The 24,653-nt window shown below is 38.5% G+C and overlaps 1 protein-coding gene across 34 annotated transcripts in view; it reads left to right on the forward strand.

Moving 5' to 3' along the window:
• Positions 1 to 24,653, forward strand: part of MACF1 (microtubule actin crosslinking factor 1) — a 293,808-nt gene that overhangs the window by 163,492 nt on the left and 105,663 nt on the right. For 23 of the 34 annotated variants that reach the window (XM_036232126.1, XM_036232219.1, XM_036232113.1 and 20 more), the window contains 14 exons: positions 255 to 381; positions 915 to 1,098; positions 1,490 to 1,659; positions 3,708 to 3,886; positions 4,533 to 4,671; positions 5,335 to 5,528; positions 6,526 to 6,688; positions 7,579 to 7,662; positions 10,165 to 10,272; positions 10,464 to 10,562; positions 12,149 to 12,301; positions 12,606 to 12,694; positions 15,158 to 15,293; positions 18,795 to 24,125. In XM_036232126.1, the coding sequence (XP_036088019.1) occupies positions 255 to 381; positions 915 to 1,098; positions 1,490 to 1,659; positions 3,708 to 3,886; positions 4,533 to 4,671; positions 5,335 to 5,528; positions 6,526 to 6,688; positions 7,579 to 7,662; positions 10,165 to 10,272; positions 10,464 to 10,562; positions 12,149 to 12,301; positions 12,606 to 12,694; positions 15,158 to 15,293; positions 18,795 to 24,125 (7,156 nt within the window). The remainder of the gene's footprint in view (positions 1 to 254; positions 382 to 914; positions 1,099 to 1,489; positions 1,660 to 3,707; positions 3,887 to 4,532; positions 4,672 to 5,334; positions 5,529 to 6,525; positions 6,689 to 7,578; positions 7,663 to 10,164; positions 10,273 to 10,463; positions 10,563 to 12,148; positions 12,302 to 12,605; positions 12,695 to 15,157; positions 15,294 to 18,794; positions 24,126 to 24,653) is intronic. The other 11 variants (XM_016157363.2, XM_036232207.1, XM_036232211.1 and 8 more) reach the window with 1 other exon arrangement.

Below are 24,653 nucleotides of genomic sequence, written 5' to 3' on the forward strand. Positions count from 1 at the left end.
ATATTGCATTCAGGTAACACTTATGAGATTATTAAATATTGCTGACATACTATAACTAATAGTGTAGCAAATTCAGATTGGGGATCTCAATTTAGTTCGAAACATTCCTGTGCTATTAGGTTTGACTGGTTGCCTTTTTCTGCTTAGCATAAAAGCTCAGTTCTGCTAAGGCAATCACGTTTTTTCCTTAGAGGGTCTCTAATATATAGCTCAAGTCATGTAAAAGCTATAACCAGGTTCTGTGTTGTTCCTAGAGTGGAGCAGTCTTATCAAAAGGTGATGACTCTTTGGCATCAGCTACACATTAACACCAAAAGCCTTATCTCCTGGAACTATCTAAGGAAGGACCTTGACCTTGTAAAGACCTGGAATCTGGAAAAGGTAATTGTGAAAACTTAACCCCAGGTTCACATCCTACTGCCACGCTTTTTTCAAAGGGAACTTTTTTCATTATGTTAGGATATCTACCCACCCAATTGGAATAATGGGGAGTCAGGGATAGTGTTTCAGGGTTAGGAGCCTAAGGATCTTAGGAACTAGAAACAAATTCCCAGTGAAATACATAACATATTTGGTCTTCCTGGTGGTGGGAGAATGCCATAGTCTTCTTCATACTGCAGGACAAGCATTTCTTTTGCACAGATATATGCAGTAAAGGGAATACTGGTGAAATAACCGTTATTAAGGGTTATGACCAAGGGGGCGCACAAAGGGTGCTTTCTGGGATGCTAGTAATGTTCTATTTCTTAATCTAAATGCTCATTATGTGGACAAGTTCAATTTGTGAAAAAAATCAACATATTTACAATTGTGGTTTTGCACTATTTTGCATCTATATTAAATGTCAATAAAAGAGAGGGAAAGATGTTTGTGTTTCCATTCTACTGAAATTTCTTATGATTTTCCCTCTCTAGCTTCGATCGTCAGCACCAGGGGAGTGCCACCAGGTTATGAAGAACCTTCAGGCCCACTGTGATGACTTTCTGCAAGATAGCTGTGACTCGGTGCTCTTCTCAGTGGCTGATCGTCTGCGCTTGGAAGAGGAGGTGGAGGCTTGTAAAACCCACTTCCAGCACCTGATGAAATCCATGGAGAATGGTGTGTGCCTTGGGAAGAGGGAGAGGACTGGTGGAATGAGAGCCCTGAAGGGTGCCGCTAGACCGATCATAATACCTAGAAAGTACCATCACCACTAAAATGAAAAATTTGTAGAGATGAATTCTCAAAATCAGATCATGGAAGAAGAGGCCATATTTCAATCTCTATCGTTTTCTTGTGGAAATACCATGTTCGGATTTTTAAAGGTCTTTATATAATGCAGGGAATTTAGAATCAGGCATAAGGTTCTCCATATAAGGCCTTGCTTTCATTGGTGGAATATCAGGTCTGCTGGAACCAGTGGTGTCCTCTGTTTGAAGGTGAATCTGTTGTTTCCAAGTTTTCTGATATCTGGTGTGGTGCTTAATGGTCTGTGCTTGTGCATTCACAGAAGACAAAGAGGAAACTGTGGCCAAGATGTACATTTCAGAGCTGAAGAATATCCGACTGCACCTGGAGGAGTGTGAACAGAGGCTAGTTAAACGAATTCAGACCCCAGCTAGTTCTAGAACTGACAAAGATGCCCGGCAGGACAGTGCATTAAGGATTGCAGAGCAAGAGGTAAGCCCTAAAGCAAGATAGGTGCTGGTTGCCAAGTAAATGCTTTCAGAGTGAATAGGATGGCAAGAGAGTATGGATCCTACAAAATAAGGCAAGGCCATTCTAAAAAATAAAGTAATATTCAGATCTTCTAAAGGACTTTTTATTTTGAAATAGTTTCAGAAATACAGAAAAGTTTTTATTCTCATATACCCTTTACCTAGACTCCCCAAATGTTAACATTTCTCTATATTTGTTTATTATTTTTTTCTACATATATGTATACAAAATAATAATCTTTTATTTTCTTAAGAGTAAGCTCCAGACATGATGCTTCTTTACCTCTAAATACATCAACGTACATTTCTCAAAACAAGAATAGTCTTTTGCATTCCTGTGGGATGATTAAAATCAAGAAATGAACATTGATATAGGACCTTATTAAAATTTTATCAGTAGACTTAATAATGCCTTTTAGGGTAGCACCCCCCTCCTGCCTCACCCTCTCCCCCTTGCCAAAAAAAAAAAAAAAAGTGTTTTGGTGCAGGATTCAATCCAGTATCACACATTGCATTTAGTTGCTCTCTTTTTAGATTTCTTTAACCTGAAACAGTGTCTCGATTTTCATCATCTTTCATGAGTTTACATTTTTGAAGAGTGTAGGCTATTTATTTTGTAGAATGTCCCTCTATTTGTGTTTATCTGAGGCTTCTTCATGATTAGATACAAGTTACACATTTTTGGCAGTAATACCACAGAAGTGATATTGTGTCCTTGGTGCATAATATCAGGAGGCATGTGATGTTGATTTGTCCCACTAGTGGTGATAAGTTTTATCACTTGTTGCTATTTTCCCCTTTATAATTACTAAGTATCTTGTGGGACGATATCTCGAGAGTGTGTAAAAACCTGTTTTACATCAAAGTTTCACCAACTAGTTTTAGCATCTGTTGTTGACTCTTGACTGATTTAGTCTATTACCAAAAGGTGATTTTCTAATTCTGTTATTCCTTTTACATTTTAAAATTTCCATTCTATTAAAAGAGAAGAATTTACCTTCCTCCCTCTCCTTGTTTCCTTCTTTATGTCAGTATGGACTTACAGATTCTTATTTTATTTAGTGGTTTATAATTTGCTACTATCTTTATTTTGATGTTCAAATATTTCAAAATTTAGCCAGTGGGAACCCCTTCAAACTGGCTTCTATGTCATTTTAACATGTCATCATTATTCTTTGAGAGCTTTATTATTTCTCAACAAAGCAGGGTATTCTAGATTCATCTTGCCAGCCCCAACCCTGGAATCAGCCATTTCTTCAAGGAGTCCTACTTCCTTTAGGTGGTGAATATCATTTAGAAACCAAGATCTTGGTGCTGAGTGTGCTCATTATTGATGGGGTGTCATTGCTCTAGGACTGCTCAGCAAATAGAGCTAGAAAAAATACGTACTTAAAACCATATATGCATACACACATACAGACACACCCTGTTATTCACGTACGTACACCTATATCTATACATACATCTGCTCATATGTGTATATACATATATCACAAAGGTAGAGCAGTATATTTCTCTTGCACACGCGCGCGCGCGCGCACACACACACACACACACACCCACACCTATCTCCACCCAGTTCCAAACCAAAAACCAATACCACAGAACTTATTCTCACCTTTCCTTTCTCCCTTCCCTAAAACTAAAGAACCTACTTCACATTATCTGCAACAACTTTACTTATTGCTTAATTCTAACGTACAGATAGTAATTTCAGAACTGCTAACTCATACTACTACAAAAACAAGTAGTTAACTGAAGTTCATTTATTTCTAGTTCTTTCTGTCATTAGCCTAAAGGTATGTTGATAATCCAGATACTTTGTTCAGAAATTTGTTCGTATTCTTTCCCTTCTGTGCCTTTCAGTGATGTTTCATAGTCTATTCAACCATTCTCTTATATTTGGCATTTAGGTTGTTTCCAATATTTTGCTATTACAAATAAGGACTTCTTTTTACTTTCTTTGTTTCATTCTGTTTCCATCTTTATCGTATGTCTTATTCCTGACAGCGTACCCAAGAAGATTTGCAGCAACTGAGGTCAGACTTGGAGGCTGTTTCCATGAAATGCAACAGCTTTCTCCATCAGTCCCCATCTGGTTCAAGTGTCCCAACTCTGCGCACAGAACTCAATCTGGTGGTGGAAAAAATGGACCATGTATTTGGTCTCTCCACTGTTTATCTGAACAAGTGAGTAAGCTGAGGATTTGGGTCCAAAAGGCAATGTTATCCTTTGGGATGAGAAGGGAAAGTGTCCAGAGTTTTTCATGAACAATCCAGAGAGATTGCAGATCTTGAAGAGCATGCACGCATGACAAGAGACCTTGGTTTTAGTTCTAAGTATGGAGTGGATTCATATGGGCTGCAGTGAACAAAATGCCAGTGCGGGAGTTGATTTGCAGTGTTAGGACTATTTTCTACCTCATTTCTGTTTAATTAGATACCTCTGGAAAAAAAGAAAGAAAAAAGGACATTAAAGAATAAAAAGAAAAATTTTAATCTAAACTAAATACTGGTTTTTGAAGGTCTTCCCTCTACCTACCTATCCCTACCTTGAGGAATAACAGATCTTAGACTCTTCAGTGTGCTGAGTGGGTTTCTGGCCTCATGCCATTTCTCCTGTGAGTTCATCACATGTGTGCATGTCCCAGTGCGACTTAGAACTTTAATTGACAGCATGTATACCATGCTCTCTTTTTTTTATGAAACTGTCATTATCTAGTAATGATGAAATTGATTTTGGCAGTTATGTTTTCTGAACTTCTTTATAGTGCTCCAGGTCTGTGGCCCAGTTCTTAAAATGAGTGTGTTAATGAAGGTGATTTTACCCTCACAGGCTCAAGACCATCGATGTTATAGTGCGTAGCATACAGGACGCTGAACTCTTGGTCAAAGGCTATGAAATTAAGCTAAGTCAAGAAGAAGCAGTACCAGCAGATCTCTCAGCTCTGGAGTCCCATCATTCTACGTTACGGGTTGGTTGTTCTGAGTGTCTTAGAGGTTGACTTAACATACCCATTACTTCGGGTTAGCAGAGAAATACAGTTTTGGATGGCATGACACCGACTTAAGGTTGCATTTGAACTAGGCAGAGTATCATATTTAATGTATTTTAATATGGATTCAAAGAAGAGACTGAGAAATACATCTAGCTAGAAAAGGGAGATAAAGAACTATGCCAATTTCTTTTCTCCCCAGTAAAATCAAGGCATAATTGAATACAAGTAATGGTTTTGCTGTAAAGTTTGTAAATCACTTAGCTGTTATCTCATTTGATTTTCTCAAGCAAGTCTGTGAGGTAGAAAGGGCAGAAATTTTCATCTCCATTCACAGGTGAGAAAACAGAGATTCAGATTGGGTAAATGTTTTGTCTTGGTTTCATAGCTTATAAGTGGTGGAGCCAGGTTTCACACACAAGTTATTTGCTCATTTCTCTTTACTGTACTGCCTGCCATTGGCTGCCCAATGTGCATGAGGACTGTGGAGGCATTTCTGGCACAAACTTTGTAGGGCGTAGCTTCTGAGTCACAAATATAATGTAAAGCCAGCTGTAGACCATGTCCTTAAGGTCTACCTTAGTCTGAGATTTTTTACTTTTTAGCATGTAATGCATTTAACCTGTACTTATGTTTTTATAGCACTGGCTTAGTGATGTGAAGGACAAGAATTCAGTGTTTTCAGTCTTGGATGAGGAAATTGCCAAAGCCAAGGCAGTAGCAGAGCAGCTGAGTCGTCTGACCCCAGAGCGAAACCTGGATTTGGAGCGCTGTCAGGAAAAAGGCTCCCAACTGCAGGAGCGTTGGCACCGGGTCATTGCCCAGCTTGAGACCCGGTAAGTGGTGGTCCCACCTTTTTTCCTATTAGGGTTCAGGGACTAGATTTTAAACAAAAATTGAATTATATCTGTACGTTCACATTTAAAGGTAAGAATTGATAGAGAGAGGTAGAAATTAAATGACAGCATTAATTCTGGGCAAGAGAAGTTGGGATCACCAACCCTGAAGCAGACTTGAGGCTTACTTTTGGATCAGCAGAGATGGTCCTATTAAACTGTGCCTCTCTTGTGGTGTCCCTGATCCTACCCAGTTAAGCCATGATGACAATGGTGTCTTAGGATATAGACTGGAAAGGGGTCCTAGTGATCTTTTTTCAAGGACAGAACCTAAGTTATAGTTCTTTTTTTATTAGTTTGGAATCTAAATATGAGCCATTTTCATAGTCGACCTTTGCAGAGTTTCTTGCTTCCTTTTCATTTGTTAATACAGTGGTTTTTATTTCTGTAACTTAACGTCCTGTTTCTGATGACAGATTTGAATTAGGAAAGACAGAAATCAACCTATATGAAGCTAGGCTAGGCAGGCAAATATATAGAGAGAGGAGTTATCACAACTTGTGTAAGTACAAATTGATTCTCCAAAATTGATTTATTATGCCAAGGCTGGTTAGGCTATCAAAAGTGGTATAAGAAACTGTTACTGAAATTAACTGTAAATAACTACTATTTTTTACTGACCCCATCCCCACAGTCTTCCCAAGAGGACTTAGGCAACCTAAGTAAAAAATTTGACAAGGATTATCATGAGATGCTAGGCCCCAGGCAGTTTCCAAGGCCAGCAGGACACAGCTGGTTTCTCCTCACTTTTTACTCGGTGAGGCACTGGGTACATGCATAGCTAGCTTTCCCTCGGCAATGCGTTGCTATTCCCCTCGAAGAAGTATCCTCTGTGGTCATGCTTAACTGGAGGCATAAGCTAAGAAAGGAATTTCTTCATTTACTTTATTGTATTGATACCAAGATATCTGACAGTAGTCTTTCTGTGCTCCTCCAGCCAATCTGAGCTAGAAAGCATCCAGGAAGTTCTAGGAGATTACCGAGCCTGCCATGGAACTCTCATCAGATGGATTGAGGAAACAACTGCCCAGCAGGAAATGATGAAACCAGGCCAGGCAGAGGATAGCAGAGTGCTATCGGAGCAGCTCAGCCAGCAGACGGTGGGTGTGGCAGTAGCACCATGGAAGTCACAGTCTGGCAGGGGATGTAGGGGAGGTTAGATCAAGGAGATGATGATATGCTAGCAGTTAAGCTTCCCCTCAAATGGCAATACATTCAAGCCACCTTTTCAGAAGAGTTCAAGCAGCATGATTTCAAGATACTGATTTTGCATTTAGACCAGAGGACCTATAAGGTCCCTTTTAATCCTCAGTTTCTGTAGTATGTATTAAAATCACTAGATGGACAGATTAAAATTACCTCGTTTTACTTTCTTTGATATTACGTTTTATTTACTTGGGTTAGAATATGGGAGAATGAAAACCCAGGGAAAGCTGTGAGCGGAAGAAAATGATCTCATTCAAAGCAGTTTTTATTTGTTGGTATTTTGGGGTTTGTTTGTTTTTGTTGTTTAGTATTATAGTTATTATTAATAGAGTATGAAGTTGAGTTATATTGCCTGGATCCAGTCCTGGCTTCTCACATATTATGAGACCTTGAATAAATTACTCAATCTCTCAATATTCTACTTCCTCATCAATAAAATAGTCATAGTCTGTTATTTGTTCAACCAATCTCATAAGGTTATTGTCATTAGGATTAAATAAAGTGTTACATGTAAAATATTCAGAATAGTGGTTTTCAAACTGTGGACTCCAGACTGGCAGCATTAGCATCATCTGGGAGCATGTTAGAAATGCAAGACCCAAAGCCAGACCTAGCAAATCAGAAACTCTGGAGGTGGGGCCCAGAATCTGTGTTTTCTGCAGTCTTCCAGGTGATTCCCAATGCAGCTAATAGTTTGAAAACTATTGCCTTAGAACCTAACAGATGTTCAGCTGTTTTAGTGATGGTCACGACAACAATAATGTTATGATATTTTGGTTCCTAGGATTTGTTTGCAGAGATTGAGAGAAATCAGACAAAACTGGACCAGTGTCAAAAATTTTCCCAGCAATACTCCACTATTGTAAAGGTAACTTTACATGTCCCAAAAGGAATGTAAATGATCTCCAGCTTAGGAAGATCTGCATTGTCACTATAGGTTTGTTGCTGCACATCAGCAGCGCTCTTCTACTAGAGGCGGCCCCGTCTTTCCATTAGTGCGGGTGTATACTTCTCGTGGCTCTGCATTTGAGGATGCTCAGAGGTACCAGACATCGGCTGTGATTTGAGGAGTCTCCATTTGGATGACCCACAGGCCTCTTAAACTTACCAAGTCAAAAATACAACATTTGGGTTTTCTTCTCAAATATGCTTCTCACCATCTTGCTTATCTCGGGATATAGTATCATCATTTTCCTATTTGCTGAGGCAAAACCCATGAGCCATCCTTAACACTTCTCTTTGCCTTAAACTTTCTGTTCAGTCTGTGAACAAGTTTGCTTCATCTTCCAATATGTCTTGGATCTGATTGCTTCTCATTACCCACCCACTCACCATTTCCCTGGTTTTTATCCAAGTCAGGAATCTTCCTTAGACTGCTTTAGTACCTCTGAGCAGATCTCTTGCTTCTGCTCCTGCCAATAGGCCATTTTCCCACATTGTAGACAGACTCACATTTATAGAATGTACTGCATGTCATGGAATCTCAGACACCACTGATTATAAGCCTTACTGTTCTTTTATGCTCTACCAAAAGAGAAAAAACTGTCAACTCTGCAAATGCCATTGATTTTAGAGATACTAAAATGTGGAGACAATGTGGACCTTATAATAGGCGAAACATAGTTAATTGGATCCTGTCACCCTCTAGCTCAAAACTGTCCAATATCATACTCACAATAACATTCTAAATCCTTATATGGTTTATGAGGCTATGCATGATCTACTTCCCCATTTCCTACTTCTCTGAAAACATCTTTAAATAAAAATGGCCCAAGATTATTATATATTTCCTTATTTACTATGTGCCTGCTCACTAGAATGTCAGTTCCAGGGTTTTTTTCTGACTTGTTCCCCACTATGTGTGTAACACTCAGAACAATGACAGGCACATAGTACAGGCTCAACAAATAGTTTTCAAACGAATGAATTTCTTTAGTTAATAACGGAAGACTTGGCGTCACAAAGAATTGACTTCAAATCCTAGCTTCATAATTTTCCAGGCTTCAGACATTGAGGAAGCACTTAGCTTCTCTGAGTTTCTATTGCTATATTTACAAAATAGGGACAGTAACTACCTCACCAAGTAATTGTAAAGATTAAATGAGATAATGTATACATAGGACAATGCCACAAACTTAAAGTACATTCAGTAAATGGTAGCACATGCTTTTATTACTACTACTACTACTACTACTACTACTACTACTACTACTATTTTTTTAATAGCACAAGGAACTCATTCCATGTGTTCCTCATGTCTAGAGTTTTCTAAGGAGATAACAGAAAACAGGACATTCTAGGCAAAAGGAACTGCATAATCAGAGGTACAGAGGAATGACCATACAATGATTATGTGAGGAAATAGCAAATATTCTAGTAGAGCTAGAAGGTGTATGGTACATAAGAAGCAGTGACTGGAAAATGAGAAGGGAGATTGTGGCCAACCTATGAAAGGCCTTGTTCAGTTCCTTTGACTTTGCCTTCTATTCATTCTTTCTCCTCAAAATGTGGTCTTTGAATCAGGAGCATCACCTAAGAGCTTGTCAGGTCTACAGAATCTTCTACCTACTGAATCAGAATCTGCATTTTAACAAGATCCTTAGATGATTACTATGCATGTTGATATTTAAGAAGCTCTGTGTCATTGAAAGCTTTCAAGCAGAACACAGTAGTTATCTTTGTGTTTCAGAAAAGCTATTCTGGTGGCAAATAAGAGTTTCTTGCACCCATCCTTGTAAGAGATGAAGAGGGCCTGGACTAGGGCAGCATTCTCAGGATTGCAGAAGAACTGACAGTAGCATGGCAACCTGAGAAAGGCATTGGTTTAGAGGTTGGAAGACTGATTCTGTTGCTTACCCACTGAATTAACTACAGGAACTCACTTTCTGTCTCTAGGCTTTAGTTTTCCCATATGTGAGATGAAAAGGAATGGTCAGCAAACATCAAACTGCAGACTCAGGGGTCAGCAAACTCTGAGCCACAGGCTAAATCCAGACTGCACACCTATTTTTGTATGGCTCATGAGAAATAGCTAGAAAAATCATAAGACAAATAATACTTCATGACACCTGAATACTATATGAACTTCAACTTTCAGTGTCCATAAGTAAAGTTTTATTGTTATACAGACTCGCTCTTTCATTTACTTATTGTCTTTGACTGCTTTCATTTACAATGGCAGGGTTGAGTAGTTCTGACAGATAGTATGGCCCAGTACTTTCCATCTGGCCCTATACAGGAAATGTTTCTAACCTCTAATTTAAAAAAATCAGCAAAATGCCTTCTAGCAGTAAAATACTATGATACTGTTACATGATGTGTGTGAGCTATAAAGCCCTATGTAAACAGAGTGAAATTTCTTCTTCCTCAGGACTACGAATTGCAGCTGATGACATACAAGGCCTTTGTGGAATCACAGCAGAAATCTCCTGGCAAGCGCCGTCGCATGCTTTCCTCTTCAGATGCCATCACACAAGAGGTGAAAGGCGGGGAAGGACATAAGCCACTGTCTTCCCTTAAGGAAGATTCCTTTGTTTGAGGCCTTGCAGTTTGACTTAGGGCTCACCTTTCCGTTAAGCATGTGACTTGAGGAAAACTACCTCATATTTTCAACTATTTCTGTTTACTTTCTGGCAGATAACTTATCTAAATTGTTTTTTCAAACCATAGTTCATGGACTTAAGAACTCGCTACACAGCACTGGTGACCTTAACAACTCAGCATGTAAAGTATATCAGTGATGCACTCCGGCGGCTGGAGGAGGAGGAGGTGAGGATAGTTGGAAGTAAAAACCCTATGCCTATCTACCAGAATTTAAAGTACACACAGCTGATTTCATTATTCACAGTTGTCCTGTTCTACGAGGTTGCTCTAAATGCTTCATTATCAAATACTTAACTTCTGCACCTAGGGGGAATATAGGGTTAGGCTTCTACAGCCTCCAATCACAACTTTTTCATCAGTAAATAAAACATAACCTTATTTTCTGTGTTTTTGTTTACAAACACCTTATTAAGTATATTTTGTTAATTCATGAACATTGAACTCATGGCCAAGAGCACTCTAAGTCACTCCTGAACAAAGCTATTTAACACACACTTTTTTATAAGGCAGGCATGTTACAGCCTTCCTACATAGGACAGCACTACACTTGGTCCATTTTAAACAGCACAATCACCAACAAAAACACAAAAAATAGGAAAACTATGGCACTAAATAGACAGTGAAAAGGACACTCGTTTACAGTATAAGAGCTGGAATAAGAAGGTAGAGTGTCACTTTGTTCTACCCCAGCTAGGAACATCGAGCAACCAAAATTTTTTGCCATTCTGCATGTCTGGGAATGACCGAAAATGCACAGGTATTGATTTTGAGGTTACAAATAAATTTTAATTAGTAGATCACAAATAGGGAATCTTAATAATTATGAGGATTGACTATATACTAACACTCCCACTTCCACCTATCTTTATTACCGAAATAATATGACTATGAAGAATGGAATATGAACAGAGATCCTTAACAAAGTATAATTTGTTAAAGGGAAATATCGGAAACATCCAAATTCTATACAATGAAATATTATGAAACTATTAAAAATAATGAAGTAAATCTAAATGAACTGACATAGGAAGTTATTCATAATATATTATTTGGGTAATTAAAGCAAGTTAGAATGCTGTGTGTAATTATGACTTCAGTAAAAACAAAACTGTGTGTACCACAAAGACAACATGAACATACAAATAAGTTTAGCAGTATATATACCAAATTTCTGGAGAAATGAGATTAAGGAAGTATATATTATGTATTTCAGATTGTTTGAATTTCCTGTAATGAGTATGTAATCTTTTGTAATTATAAAAATCTTCCGTCTTTGTAAAATAAGTTTTTACATATTCAACCACTCACAAAAGAAATGCTTTTGGAGGCATTGACCCATACCAACTTTTGCCAGGGTAAATTTAGCAATAATCTTCCTCTATGTCAGTACCTACCTCACTTAATCTCTATAGACTTTAATCTCTTTACCTGTAAATATAAGAATTAGGAAAATAAGTAAGAGGCTATTTGTGAAGGGCTTTTTAAATCAGTAAATAATTACAGAGTACCTGTCATATATAAAAGTGTGGTTTTTTAGAAAGGTGCTAACATTGGTATAATGAATTTAGCTACTAGTATCACACAGGCATACGTGAGAAGTGCTGTAGACAGGGTAAATTATATTTAACTTGAGGTTATTTTAGTTGGTTACTGATTTGGGTAATTTTTATGTCTCTATTTTAGGAAATCTGAACTCAGGCCAGTCTAATAAGACATTGACCAACATACTGATTTTCTATTTCCTGTTCTAGAAAGTGGTAGAAGAGGAAAAACAGGAACATGTGGAGAAGGTTAAAGAACTTTTGGGCTGGGTGTCTACCCTAGCAAGGAATACACAAAGCAAAGCTACCTCATCTCAGACCAAAGAATCAACAGACATTGAAAAAGCTATTTTAGAACAGCAGGTGAGTAGAAGGTCCATCTGTCACAGTAACATATAATAATGCATTAGGTGGAATAATACAAGTCACATATGAGCCACCCAGGAACAATTGTTATTACAGTAAATGTTAACTCTCAGTACTTGAAACTTAAGGAGACATCTTATTTATAGTTCTACCATGTTTATCAGCTATATATATAGCTCAGTGGTAATAATTTAACCTAAGCTAGGTTTTTCCCTAGGATTTTAAAAAAGTTATTTCAAATCATTTTTGATGCTTTAATTGTTAAGGTTATAAAGTTTTTCTCTGTATTTCTACTAAATAGATTCTGACAGAGGAGCTGGCAACCAAGAGGGAACAAATTTCTGAGGCCATTAAAACTTCACAGATCTTCTTGGCCAAGCATAGTCATAAGTAAGTATTAAATGAGAGATTATGGCACATCTGGGAAACCAGGTCCACCTGTCTAAAACTTAGGGCTGTGATGAGAATTTAGTCTGGAGAATTAAGAGTAGCAAGAACTGATTATAAAGAGCCTTTGTAGTTCATGCTGAGGAGTTCACATTTTATCTATGTGGAGGGATATTAAACATGATTGGATTTTGTTAGTAAAGGTTTCTAGAACAGTTTATTAATAGAGAATGGATTGACATGGAGCAAGAGTAGAGGCCTGAGAAACCAGTTAAGAGGTTGTTCTGATAATATAGGCAAGAACTGACAAGGGATGGAAAGGGAAAAAAAATTAAAAAGATATTAAGGATGATGAACTTACAGGGTTTGGTGACAAACATAAAATATCAGATATAACTTTCTGGTTTCTGGATTAGGTCACTGGGTGTATGGTGATACCATTAACCAAGAGAGGTATTAAGGAGAAGGTGTTGATTGAGGGAGAAGAGGACACCTTTAGTTTTAGATGTTATAAATGTGAAGACCCCACAGGACATCAGAATGGAAATACCTAGTATGTATTAGGAAGCACCTAATACATTAATTTATGCCTTACATAGTTCTGTTAAAGTTATCCAAAGGGCAGCTGTATATATAAATTTAGAATTGATGAGAGAAGTCTAAAGTGATGGAGGTTCAAGTCATCAGCTTAGTAGAAACCATAAGAGTAGATTAGTTAACAAGGGCTCAAGGATTTCGCAGTGCTTCTCAGCCTGTAAAGAAAGCTAGAAAAGTAAAAGAAAATTATGAATATATCTGAGAACCAAAGAGAACAGTTCCGAAAAGAAGGAATGGTCAGATCCCAAGAAGGTTAAGACTGAGAAATATCTGTTAAATTTGGCGAACTGCAAGTTTTAGGTGAAAATTTGGGAGGTGGTATCAGATTTAGTATGATAGGGAGCACATGTAGTGAGGTAGGAAGGTAGTGATAGTGAAATTAGACTACTCTTTCAAGAAGCTAGCCATAGGAAAGGAAAGAAATAATACAGTAAGTTATTAAAGTAGAATATATATATGATCAGAGTAATAGTTTCGTTTTCTTAAAATATCAGAGGGTGTTAACTGTATTTATGGACTGCGTCTCAGGGACCAAAGGGAGAAAGGTATTGAAATAATAGGAGAGGGGTCCCAGAGGATAAAATTCATCAGTGGGTAGGAAGTACAACCTTAAATAGTTGGTACAGCTTTTTCTCAGAGGTCTGGGAAAGATTAAGAAAGGTATGGATAAAGGTTGAGAAGCCAGGAGTGAAGCCAGAAAGTGAGAGAATTAGTACCCAGTGGTTTGTATTTTCAATTTGAAATAGAGAGGTTGTTTGATGGAAATTAGAGTAATGCTGAGGGGAAGGAAGGAAGGATGGATAGGAAGCCTCCAAGAGGATTGTCAGAAAGCATTGGGGTCCAGTACAGGTTGGAAACCAGTAAGAGCTCTTCTACATGGTTGTGGAATTCCCCACCCTCTTCACTGGACATACTTAGCAGCCTGTACGTGGGAACAGAAAAGTCCAGTGGTTTGATTAGTCTTGGGCTAGAGTTTCATATGATTAGTGAGGAGAAAATGCAAGGATAATAGTAAGGAAGTGACTGAGATGATGAACTGTGGGATCTGGACTCTAAAGAGAAGAAACTGAATATTATAGGGAAGACAGATTAAGAGAAAATGGAGGAATCAAGGAAGACTTAGGAAATCTCAGTAAGTTGATGGATAGTTGTAATATGAATCATAGGATTTATTCTCAAAAACAATGTAGAATGAGAAAAGGAACTTGCAAAATTCACCAGATTCAAGATAGTGATTGTTTTTGGGAAAAAAGGGAAAGTAACAGAGTTGGTGACAAATACTCATTGGACTTTATATCCTTAATGTTTTATTTCTAAGAAAGAGATCTAAAGAAAATCTGGTAAAATAATATGGTAAAGCTGAATAGTTGGGTAAATGAGAGCTTGATATATTCTTCTCTTTGGTCTGTTTAAAATATTTTTAAAAGAGGTATGGGAGTAAAAAAAAACTGGAAAGGTAGTGTTATAATTAGAAGTTATAATGAAATAGTAGATTCTTGAAGTTTAAAATTTCAGAAGTAGAAAAATTCTAGATGATGGCAGGGTCAGGTTTGCCATGTGTGGGGTGGGGCTGAAGTGGGGTGGAGACCATTTGGATTGAGAGGTTGCAGGACTACAAGCGTAGAGTATTAGACAGTTGGTGACACGAACATTAACATCACCAAGAATCATGACTTGATTTAAGGTGGACAAGAAAATGTTGACCTAGATGCCAAAGTGTTCCATGAGTGTGGCACTCTTACTAGATGATCTGGAGTCAACAGTGACTAAGAATACCATCCAAGATGGAGGAGTCATGCATTTGAAGCAGTAAAGGACATTTTAGAGAAAGATTTTTCTCTAAAAGAGCTTCAATTCTTCATCTTGTAGGCTCTCAGAAAAAGAGAAGGAACAGATATCTGAGCAATTGAATGCCCTGAATAAGGCTTACCATGATCTTTGTGACGGTTCTGCAAACCAGCTTCAGCAGCTTCAGAGCCAGTTGGCCCAGCAGACAGAGCAAAAGGTACTTGTGGTTTTACTCTCCAAATGTTGGGAGGGTACCTTTGAATGGTATGAAAACAGCTTTGCTGATTGAGAGTCATGTTCACTAGCTTTCCATGAGCAGTGTGACTTAATTTTTAACCTCACCATAGCAGCCATTTGTCTTGTGTTTCTTTACTGGGGTTCCATGATGTGTTGGTCAGTCAAAAGCACTAGAAGGCACTTAAGGCTAACCCTTTTGACCTGGTTTACTGTTATTGTCGTCTACCATTTTGTGGCAGACTGCATTTGAAGAGAACATAAATTTTATGTCTGAATACAGAGCAATAAGAATATTCCTTTGTTGTATTGTCACTCACAAGTTGATAGCCAAGAGTTCTAAATATTGGAAAGGAAAGGCCATGAACCTTTTCCCCTCTACTTTTTTTTTATATCTACGAAATAAATGAGAAGTGTTCATTTCCAAAGCAAACTGATAGATTAGCTGCACTGACTGAGACGCTGGTTCCCCTTACCCATAGTCATCCTATCATGTGACATCTTCACCAGCTCCCACTCATGTTCATTTCCTGGACCACATGAAAGTTGTTAAGTTCCTGCTGGTTGTCCTAAGTTCTTCCTGGATACTTGTGTGTATATGTAAACCTACCATATTATATACATGTGTCTCTGGGATATATATGTGTGTTTGCCTGCTTATTTCCTATGTTGTGAAGCAATGGCCAACTTATGTGTGGCAAGCCAAAATTAAAGCTCGTATGGTAACCAAATTTGGTCTAGATGACGCTTGAATTGATATTCAGACAAAATATACTTTGACTCTGGTCCATGGATATGAAATTTGTGCAGCAGAAGCTAGAGTTGAAAAGACCACAAGACAGAACCAGCTATGCTTTATTTGAGAGTAGATTTCCAAAAGAATGTGCTGGTTTAGTATTCTCTATGTAAGGTGGCCCACTTTTAATGGCTTGTTGCTTCACCATATAAGGGATTATGTGAAAAGTTTTAACAATTGCTTGCTGAGAACATTCAGTTCTCATTTTGAAAGGTTAAAAAAGGGGAGGGGAAAAAAAGAAAGACAGACAAGCTGCTGAGCACCACTACATTGAGCATGATGTGTCCCTGTTACCGTGTGTGTGTTTCATGTGAAGTATTGTTCTGATTAACTGACATCCTTGCTTACAAGTTTCACTAACCCTTTGGAGTTTAAGCACAAATGCACAAAGGGAAAAGAGGACGACCTGTTTGGGGTTCTTTATTGCAAAAACAAAAACAAAAACAAAAACAGTCGCATGCTGGACGCTAACACCAAGCTTACACTGTGTGTGCGATACGGCTGAGCTGCTCCATAAGGCTCTGTCTCTTATCTGCCCAAGGCGTATCCTGCAACTCTGGTAAGTAGAAGCCTTTTATGTTTTCTTTTCTCCTCTCCCTCTTGTCTTTTTTTTTTTTTTTTTTTTTTTTTAGGTCAGAGTGCCCAGGTTTGGTGGGACTGTAATGGTTTTTCTCTGGATTATGTCCCAGCTCAGTGCTTCCTGTGTAGTCTTTTCTCTTTGGCTAGACTCCAGGCCTTTCTTCAGTATCAGCATTTGTGAATCTCACAGAAGAAATTAGAAGTTTAAAAAAGAATTATCTACTTCTCAATAGTCTTTACATGAATTTTGTCAAAAGTGTTTTCATATATCTCGAAGAGTCTTTTGGCAATGCAATTTTTCTTTCAATCTCGATAGACTAGATACCTAGTAGATTCACATAACATACATTTACCTTATACAAGTTAAACTCGACATTCTGGGTCAGAAAACGAGGGCGAGATGGGGACTGACACGTGTTTTAAATAATATGGACAGTTTGTCAGTCGTTCCATTATTTGAACAAATCTAGCGAGATGAAGAAGTGAACCAAATCTGTTCCTTCATTTGCTATCCATTTGGCATCTCTTAGAGTGTGCTATTAATCAGGCTTGAAATCTTCAGTGCACGTTTCTAAAATTTGGGGGGAAATAAGTTAATGATATCAAGGATTTCTTTACCGTTTATCAACCTCTTTATTCTTCAAGTGTTTATTGAATTGCTGGTACAGCTCGTAGACACTGAACAGGCAAAGTACCTGCTCTTATGTCACTTCTCACTGAGACAGAAGTAAAATGCATTATTTTAGAGGCAGGGAAGTGATTGACAATTGCTTCAATAAGATCCTCCACGGATAAGTCAAAGAGTTAAATACAGATCAGAAATTAGTACTGACCAAAGATGGACAGATGAAACCATCTGAGAAGATTAAGATAATGAATGTGAACAAGAGCTAGAAAATTCAAGAGTAGTAAAAGTGATGAAGTGTTGTAAGTGGTAAAACATGTGAATGATTTAATTTCTGAATATCATTATTTCGTGATAAAAGTCTTCAAAATAGGAATTCTTTGTGAGCTGTTTTTTAGGCTTTTTTTGCAAGGCTAAATTAAACCATGTATAAGGTATGCTTTATTCACTCACCTCAGGACCTAATTCCTATGTAAGATGGTGACTCTACTGTCCTTATCCTTCATGCTCTTCTGGATCTGACTGGGAAGGCAGAAGAACAGCCCAGGATTTAGAGTCAGACCTTGGTTTGATATTGGAGCACACTAGTTTTATGACCTTGGGCAAGTTACCTAACTTCTCTGTGCCTCATTTTCTTATCTGCAAACCAAAGATTAAAATAATTACTTTTCTAGGATTTCTGTGAGGGTTAAATATCAGTGTTCAATAAACATTTTAAATGCTCAGTAAATCTATTAAGTGCCCAACAAGTGGTACCTATAATCATGGTGGTTACTACCATTCTAGCCTAGACCAGAAGAAAAGTTATTAGTGGTTCCACAGGCAAGGGTCCTCAGTCTGTTCCTTCCTTGACTTGCTACTTCCAATTCCCAGAACTAATTTAACTGAGTTGTTGCCTTGGCAGATGCTAGCATTGGCCACTGAGAGTATGGCTGCCCCAGCTGCTAAACAGCTGCTTGAGTAACATACACAGGCATTTACTGAGATACACATCTGTTGTGTGGCTGTCAAGCTGCTTAGATATCTCTTAATCCTGTGGACCAGTCCTGAACTCATCAGCAGGGAAGTACTGCTTCAAGAGTCTTCTGCATGGGTTGCAACACTTTGAAATTGCTATATAAAGTTGAATTCTCACTTTTGGGAACTGGTATGTGTCTGTAAGAACTTTTGTTTGATTTAGTCTTAGAGATAGCTGTCCTCTCATTGCTTGCTACTTTGTAGAGCTGATCACTCAGATATGCTTAATGCTACCATCCCTCAAGTAATCTATGAACTTCTGGCCATGTTAGACATTCTGCAATTTAGACAACTTCTTTTTTAGTATTAACATTGCCAGGCTTCAGAGTATTCCCTTCCTGTTAGGGCTCATCCCAGGCTGGGTTTTTCTTATTGTCAGAGTTTGATAGACTATAGTTATTTAAATGATTCCTTTCAACAGCTGTGCTTCTCTAATTTTGTCTTCTTTTTTTCATCTTTTCTTTCAGGGTTGCAAAGCAGTTGCTGGGGTGATTGACCTAGGCACAGTGGAGATATTTCCCATCTTCAGAGCCATGCAAAAGGGCCTCATTGACCAAGACACAGGCCTTGTGCTCCTGGAATCCCAGATTATCATGTCTGGCCTTATTGCGCCTGAGACCAATGAAAAGCTCTCTTTGGAGGAGGGCCTAGCCAGAAACCTCATTAATCCCCAGATGTTCCAACAACTCCAGGAGCTACAAGATACTCTGTCCTTAATAAGCAGGCTTACTGAGAGCAGAGGCCCTCTTTCTGTAGTGGAAGCAATTGAGAAGAAAATAATCAATGAGAGAGTTGGACTGAAAATCTTAGAAGCTCACCTGGCAACCGGAGGTTTCATTCTTCCCTCTAATGAGAACTGTATTAACCTAGAGGAGGCTTTTCAACAAGGCCTCATTTCTGAATGGCTTCACTCAGTGTTAGAGTCTCACTTGAGATCATCCAAGAATTTGATAGACCCCAACACGGCTGAGAAAATTAGTTTGCTGGATCTGATGCAGAGATGTATTGTCCACCAAGAATCAGGGCTAAAATTGCTACCTGTCAAGCAATTGGCAGGGGGAATGGTGAGCTTGAAATCAGGCCGGAAGGTTAGCATTTTCCGTGCAGTTCAGGAAGGGCTAATAGATAGGCAGGTCACTGTCCGGCTGCTGGAAGCTCAGCTTTTTGCTGGTGGCATAGTAGATCCGAGAACAGGACATAGACTTACAGTGGAAGAGGCTGTAAGACATAATTTGATTGACCAAGATATGGCTTGTGCCATTCTCATAAGGCAGCTTCAGACAGGAGGCATCATAGACACTGTCACTGGGCATAGGCTGACAGTAGATGAAGCAGTGAGCAATGATCTGGTAGCTGCTAAGATTGCTCTTGTAATTCTGGAGTCCCTTTGGTCATTCATGGGGTTGCTATGGCCTGAATCTGGTGAGATCCTCCCAATTACAGATGCCCTGGAACAAGGTATTGTGTCTACTGAGCTAGCTCATAAAATCCTTAGTGGCCGACAGCATATTAAAGCTCTTTTTCTACCAGCAACCACAGAGATTTGTTCCTGGAAAAAAGCAGTAGAAAATGGTATATTGGACAAAGATCTTGCCAATAACTTAAAATCAATTTGCATACCTGATGTAATGCCCCACATGCAATTAACAGATTCTTCAGAACGAAGCAAATTAAACATTAATCCTGGAGTATCAGGTCCGTCTTGCAGCAAGGGCCAAACTGAGAGCATGGCAAACCCTAGCGAGAAGCTGCTGTTTCAGCTTATGACTCACAGCTATATTAATGTGCAGAATGGACAGAGGCTGCTATTGCTGGACAGCGAGCTGATAGAGACACTAACAGCAAAAGGCGAACATCAAATAAGTCCTCCAGAAGTGTTTGGAATTAAGCATCAGAGACTAGAAACTCCCAAGGAATTACAAGAATCAGTGAATGTGAAACCCACAGAAACTTTCTGTGAGAGGCTGACTGTGAAGCCATGTGAGCTCCAGTTCTCTTCTCAGAACAAAGAATATCCTGATCAGGCAAATTGCACTGAAGCAGAAGGCCAAAAGACCATTATAGAAACAGAAGTTTCCTTTGTAGACAACCCTGAAAAGGACCTTTTTATTATGGGGAAACAAATAGTGAGAAATCCAAATGTTGATACTCTGAAAGTCATAGATAAAGTTAAATCAGAGTTAAAAAGGCAGCTAGGTACCAAAAAGGAAGCCCTGACAGAAGTGTCTACCAAAGAAAATGTCAGCAGAGGATTTCTCCTTACAGTACCCCCTGCGGAAGAAGATGTGACCTTGGTGGTAAACAGTGATCCTTTTTCTATTGAAACACAAAAGGAAGAATGGAAGACTCTCAGAAAGACTTCCTTTATGTGTCAGAAAGAACAAACAAACACACTTGAAATTGAACATATTCCAGGTGAAAGTGGAAGACCACTCATGAAACCCCAAAGCAAAAAGTCAAAATTTCAGGTAGAGAAAACTCTAGATTTAGAATCGGAGCTAAAGTCTGAAAATGACATGAATATTTATTCTCTGGATGAAAAGAAAGCCTTAAATAAACCGCTTTCAGGTAGCGATGACCATAAACAAAGTCCAGAAGGAGAAAACATTGTAGGTGGTAGTCCGATGATGTTAGAAAAGACGGATGAGGTAGGTAATGATGGCGAAACTTCCCCATCATGCAGTCATCCTTCAGATTTGCTTGAGGAAGCTACCTTAAATATATTATCTGCACAATTACTAGATGGTGGTATCTTTCATGAACAAACAGGTCAACAGCTCTTACTGAATGAAGCAATAGCCCGAGGCATTGTGCCCAGTCACACTGCTGTGAAACTCATGGGAAAGCTGAACATGTTTCGGGGCTTCTTTGACTCTCAGACCTGTGAGTCTTTGACAACCGAAGAAGTCATCAATGAAGGGCTGATGGATGAGAAATTATTACATAACGTCCTCATGGCAGACAAAGCTATAAGTGGTGTCTTAGACCCCCGTTCACAAACACTCTGCTCTGTGAAGGAAGCAGTTGCAGCTGGACTTCTTGACACACAAACAGCCACCAGAATTTTAGAAGGGCAGGTGGTGACTGGTGGAATCGTTGACCTGAAACGAGACAAAAAGGTTTCAGTGACTTTGGCCTCAAATCTTGGCTTGGTGGACAGTGCTAACCAGACAGAGCTTATAAATTTGGAGAAAGCTTCTAAAGGCAGAGGTGCTGAAAAAACAGTTAGGGAGAGATTAATTAGTTTACAAATGGAAACAACTGGAATTATGGACCCTGATAATAAGGCCCCTTTAACAGTTATGCAGTCCATTGACAGAGGGCTTTTGGAGAGAGAAGAGGCCATTCAGTTGTTGACAAAGCAGGTGGTAGATGGAGGTATCATTCACCATATATCTGGGATGAGACTTTCTGTTGATAATGCCTTTAAACATGGCATCATTGATGAAGATTTAGCCAAGCAACTCAAAAAGGTTGAGAACTTAAGCCTCCATCAGTTTATTCATCCTGAAACAAAGGAAACTATTTCCCTCCCTGAAGCTATAAAATTAGATCTTGTTGCCCCAGACTTGAAAAGAGAAATCCAAGAAATTCAGGCATTGACTGGAGACTTCATGGATCTCATTTCTAGCCAGAGATTGACATTGGCAGAAGCTAAAAATGAAGGACTATTAACTAATAAAGCAATATTGTCTTCAGGAATGATGCATGGGATTGTAGATCCTGAGAATTACAGAATTGTTCCCTATTCAGAATTAGTAAAGAAATGTAAGATTGATATTGAATCCGGACAGAGATATCTAGAAGTAATTCCCTTCTCAGACATTAAAGATGGAGTAAGTGACAAAGTACTTACATTGTCTCAGGCAACTCAGCTTGGAAAGGTAGACTTTACATCTACACTGAAGGTTCTGGAAGCTCAGGCAAATACCGGGGGAATCATAGACATTGCCACGGGACAAAGACTGACATTGGCATCAGCTTTGGAACAGAAATTAGTGGATGAAAACATGGTTAGAATTATTGCGTCTCATCAGGTATTAAATGGAGGAATTGTTGACATATTTAATAACCAAAGAGTGACTTTAAAGGAAGCTGTTGAGAAAAGATTTATTAGCCCTGAACTGGCAACTTTAATCCAAATAGATACTTTAGAGTCCAGTGATCATGGGACTCAGATTGAAAAGCAAGATGGAATCGAAGTATGTGAATTAAAGAAGGAACTTCTAAGAAAGGAAATGTTAACTACTTGTAATCAGACTGCTGAAATGAGTTGTAGCAAAGAAGAAAGTGAGAAATTATTTCAAATCAAAAGTCAGTCTGCACAAGAAAATGTTAAAACGAGAGTTTCTGATGGGGAACAGGCGAAAAAGAGCAGAAAAATTTCATTAAGTGAATCGCAGTGCAAGGATCAAGATGAGAGGAGAGCTTTTCCAGTTGCTAAAGATCGTGATTATAAAGGTAACATGGAAAAAGATACAAATGAAGCACAGGAAAAAATAATGCCAGAAATAGAAATTATTTCCCATATGAAACAGTCTGCATCAGGTTTAGATCCTAAAGAAATAAGGGAAAACCAAGGAGAAATTATTCCAGAAGCACAAGAATCAAATTGTGAAACTTCAGGCAAATTGCTGAGTGAGCAGGTAATGCAGAAAGCAGTGAACACCAAGGAGAAAAGGAAGACAGAGAAGGAGATGATTGTAGAAGAAAATGTTAAAACATGTAAACCATCAGTTTTTTCAAAAGAAAAGTCAAATCAAGAAACTGCCATTCAAGATGATGGTGATGCCAGTGTAAAGAGTCAGTCAATGGAAATAACCATAAGTGAAAAAGAGAAAGAAACTGAGAGGGAGCTGGGATTTTCTATTATTTGTAAAGCTGAAGACTCTTCTTCCCCAATGATACCCAAAGGAATTTCTGTAAGAAATCAAGATGCTTTACCATTTTTCAACTCTAATCAGGTCAGTGAAGGAAAAGTTAATTTAAGCCTCTGCTTGACTTTAAAACCAGAAGAAAACTTATCTCAAACCACTATTGGTGGGGCCCAGAGTGAATCATTCTCTTCTATAGCCCCAAGACCTGAAGGACTGCACTACAAGGAATCGGTTGGAAAAGCCCAAGTTGCAGATACATCCCAAATTTCCAAAACAGACAAGTCTTTCCAAGGAACCACCAGACAGCAGACCAACTATTATAAAGACTCCTGTGCTATTTCTAAGAGTAAGGAAACCAAAGATGTGATTTGCTCATCTAATGAATATCAAGAAAAATCATACCAAGAAGTACCTTTTGACTCAACAAAAGCTCTTAAATCAGAAATAACAGTTTCTAGAGTAGACCCAGAAGAAGTCAATTATGTGGAACTCTCAAAGAGAAAAGACCTTCATAATCAGAACGGCAAAAGTGATAGTGAACTTTGTGGAATTCTTGAGTCTAAAACAGTAACAACTCAGGAAATAACTGGAGAGAAACTTCTAGAAATGTCAGAGTCCCCTGAAGGTGTAGTGACTCAGGGAGTTCCCAGAGTCTTGGCGTTCCCGCTTCCAGAGAAATTATTCAAAGATGTATCTCAAAAAGAGAGTACAGGGCAACTGGATGCCACCATTAGTCCCACTATTCCAGAGACCAGTGAGGAAAGGACAATGCCCGTCATATACCCTACAATAAAGATGGATGAGAAGACACCACAAGGAAAGCTTAGAGAAAGCCGTGGCAGTGAACAAACTCCCTTCGTGACTGCACCCAGGGAAAAGGGAAATGAAAGTGTAAACCCAGAGCCCTTCAGAGCAACTAGAGTAAGTTTCCCAGTCGTGTGTTGTGTTGTACATGTTTTTTTGTTTTGTCTTGTTTTTAAAAAAAATAACTAGTTTAATGCTAAAACTCTTGACTGGATACTGAGTTTACATATATAATTATATGCATACTTAAATTTCAGGTCACTAGATGATTCTCTAAGGTACAACTTAGTTTAGCATTATCTGTTTTTAACACAATTGTTGGAAAATTAGGCAATGGCTCTGAATGTCTTCCTGAAATTTGCAAAGATTTTAAGGTAAAAACGAACACTGGAGCTTACTTGAGATACTGGGTGATGCTACCTGAAGTCAGTCAGAATAGCTTCCGGAAATTTTACTAAAGTGATAATTATGAGCTGCTCCCTGCAGAAGTTAATAAAATCAGTCTTTTTCTATTGATTTGAGAAGGCATAGACAAAGTAACATGTAATTTCATCTCACCCTAAGTGTAGTAAAAATTTCTATTTGTCTATCAATAAGACTCAGCCTGCTTTGAAAAGCAGACTTAAAGGAGAAGGTCAGGACTGA

This window comes from Rousettus aegyptiacus, unplaced genomic scaffold (genome assembly GCF_014176215.1).
Source record: "Rousettus aegyptiacus isolate mRouAeg1 unplaced genomic scaffold, mRouAeg1.p scaffold_m13_p_1, whole genome shotgun sequence".
NCBI lineage: Eukaryota > Metazoa > Chordata > Mammalia > Chiroptera > Pteropodidae > Rousettus > Rousettus aegyptiacus.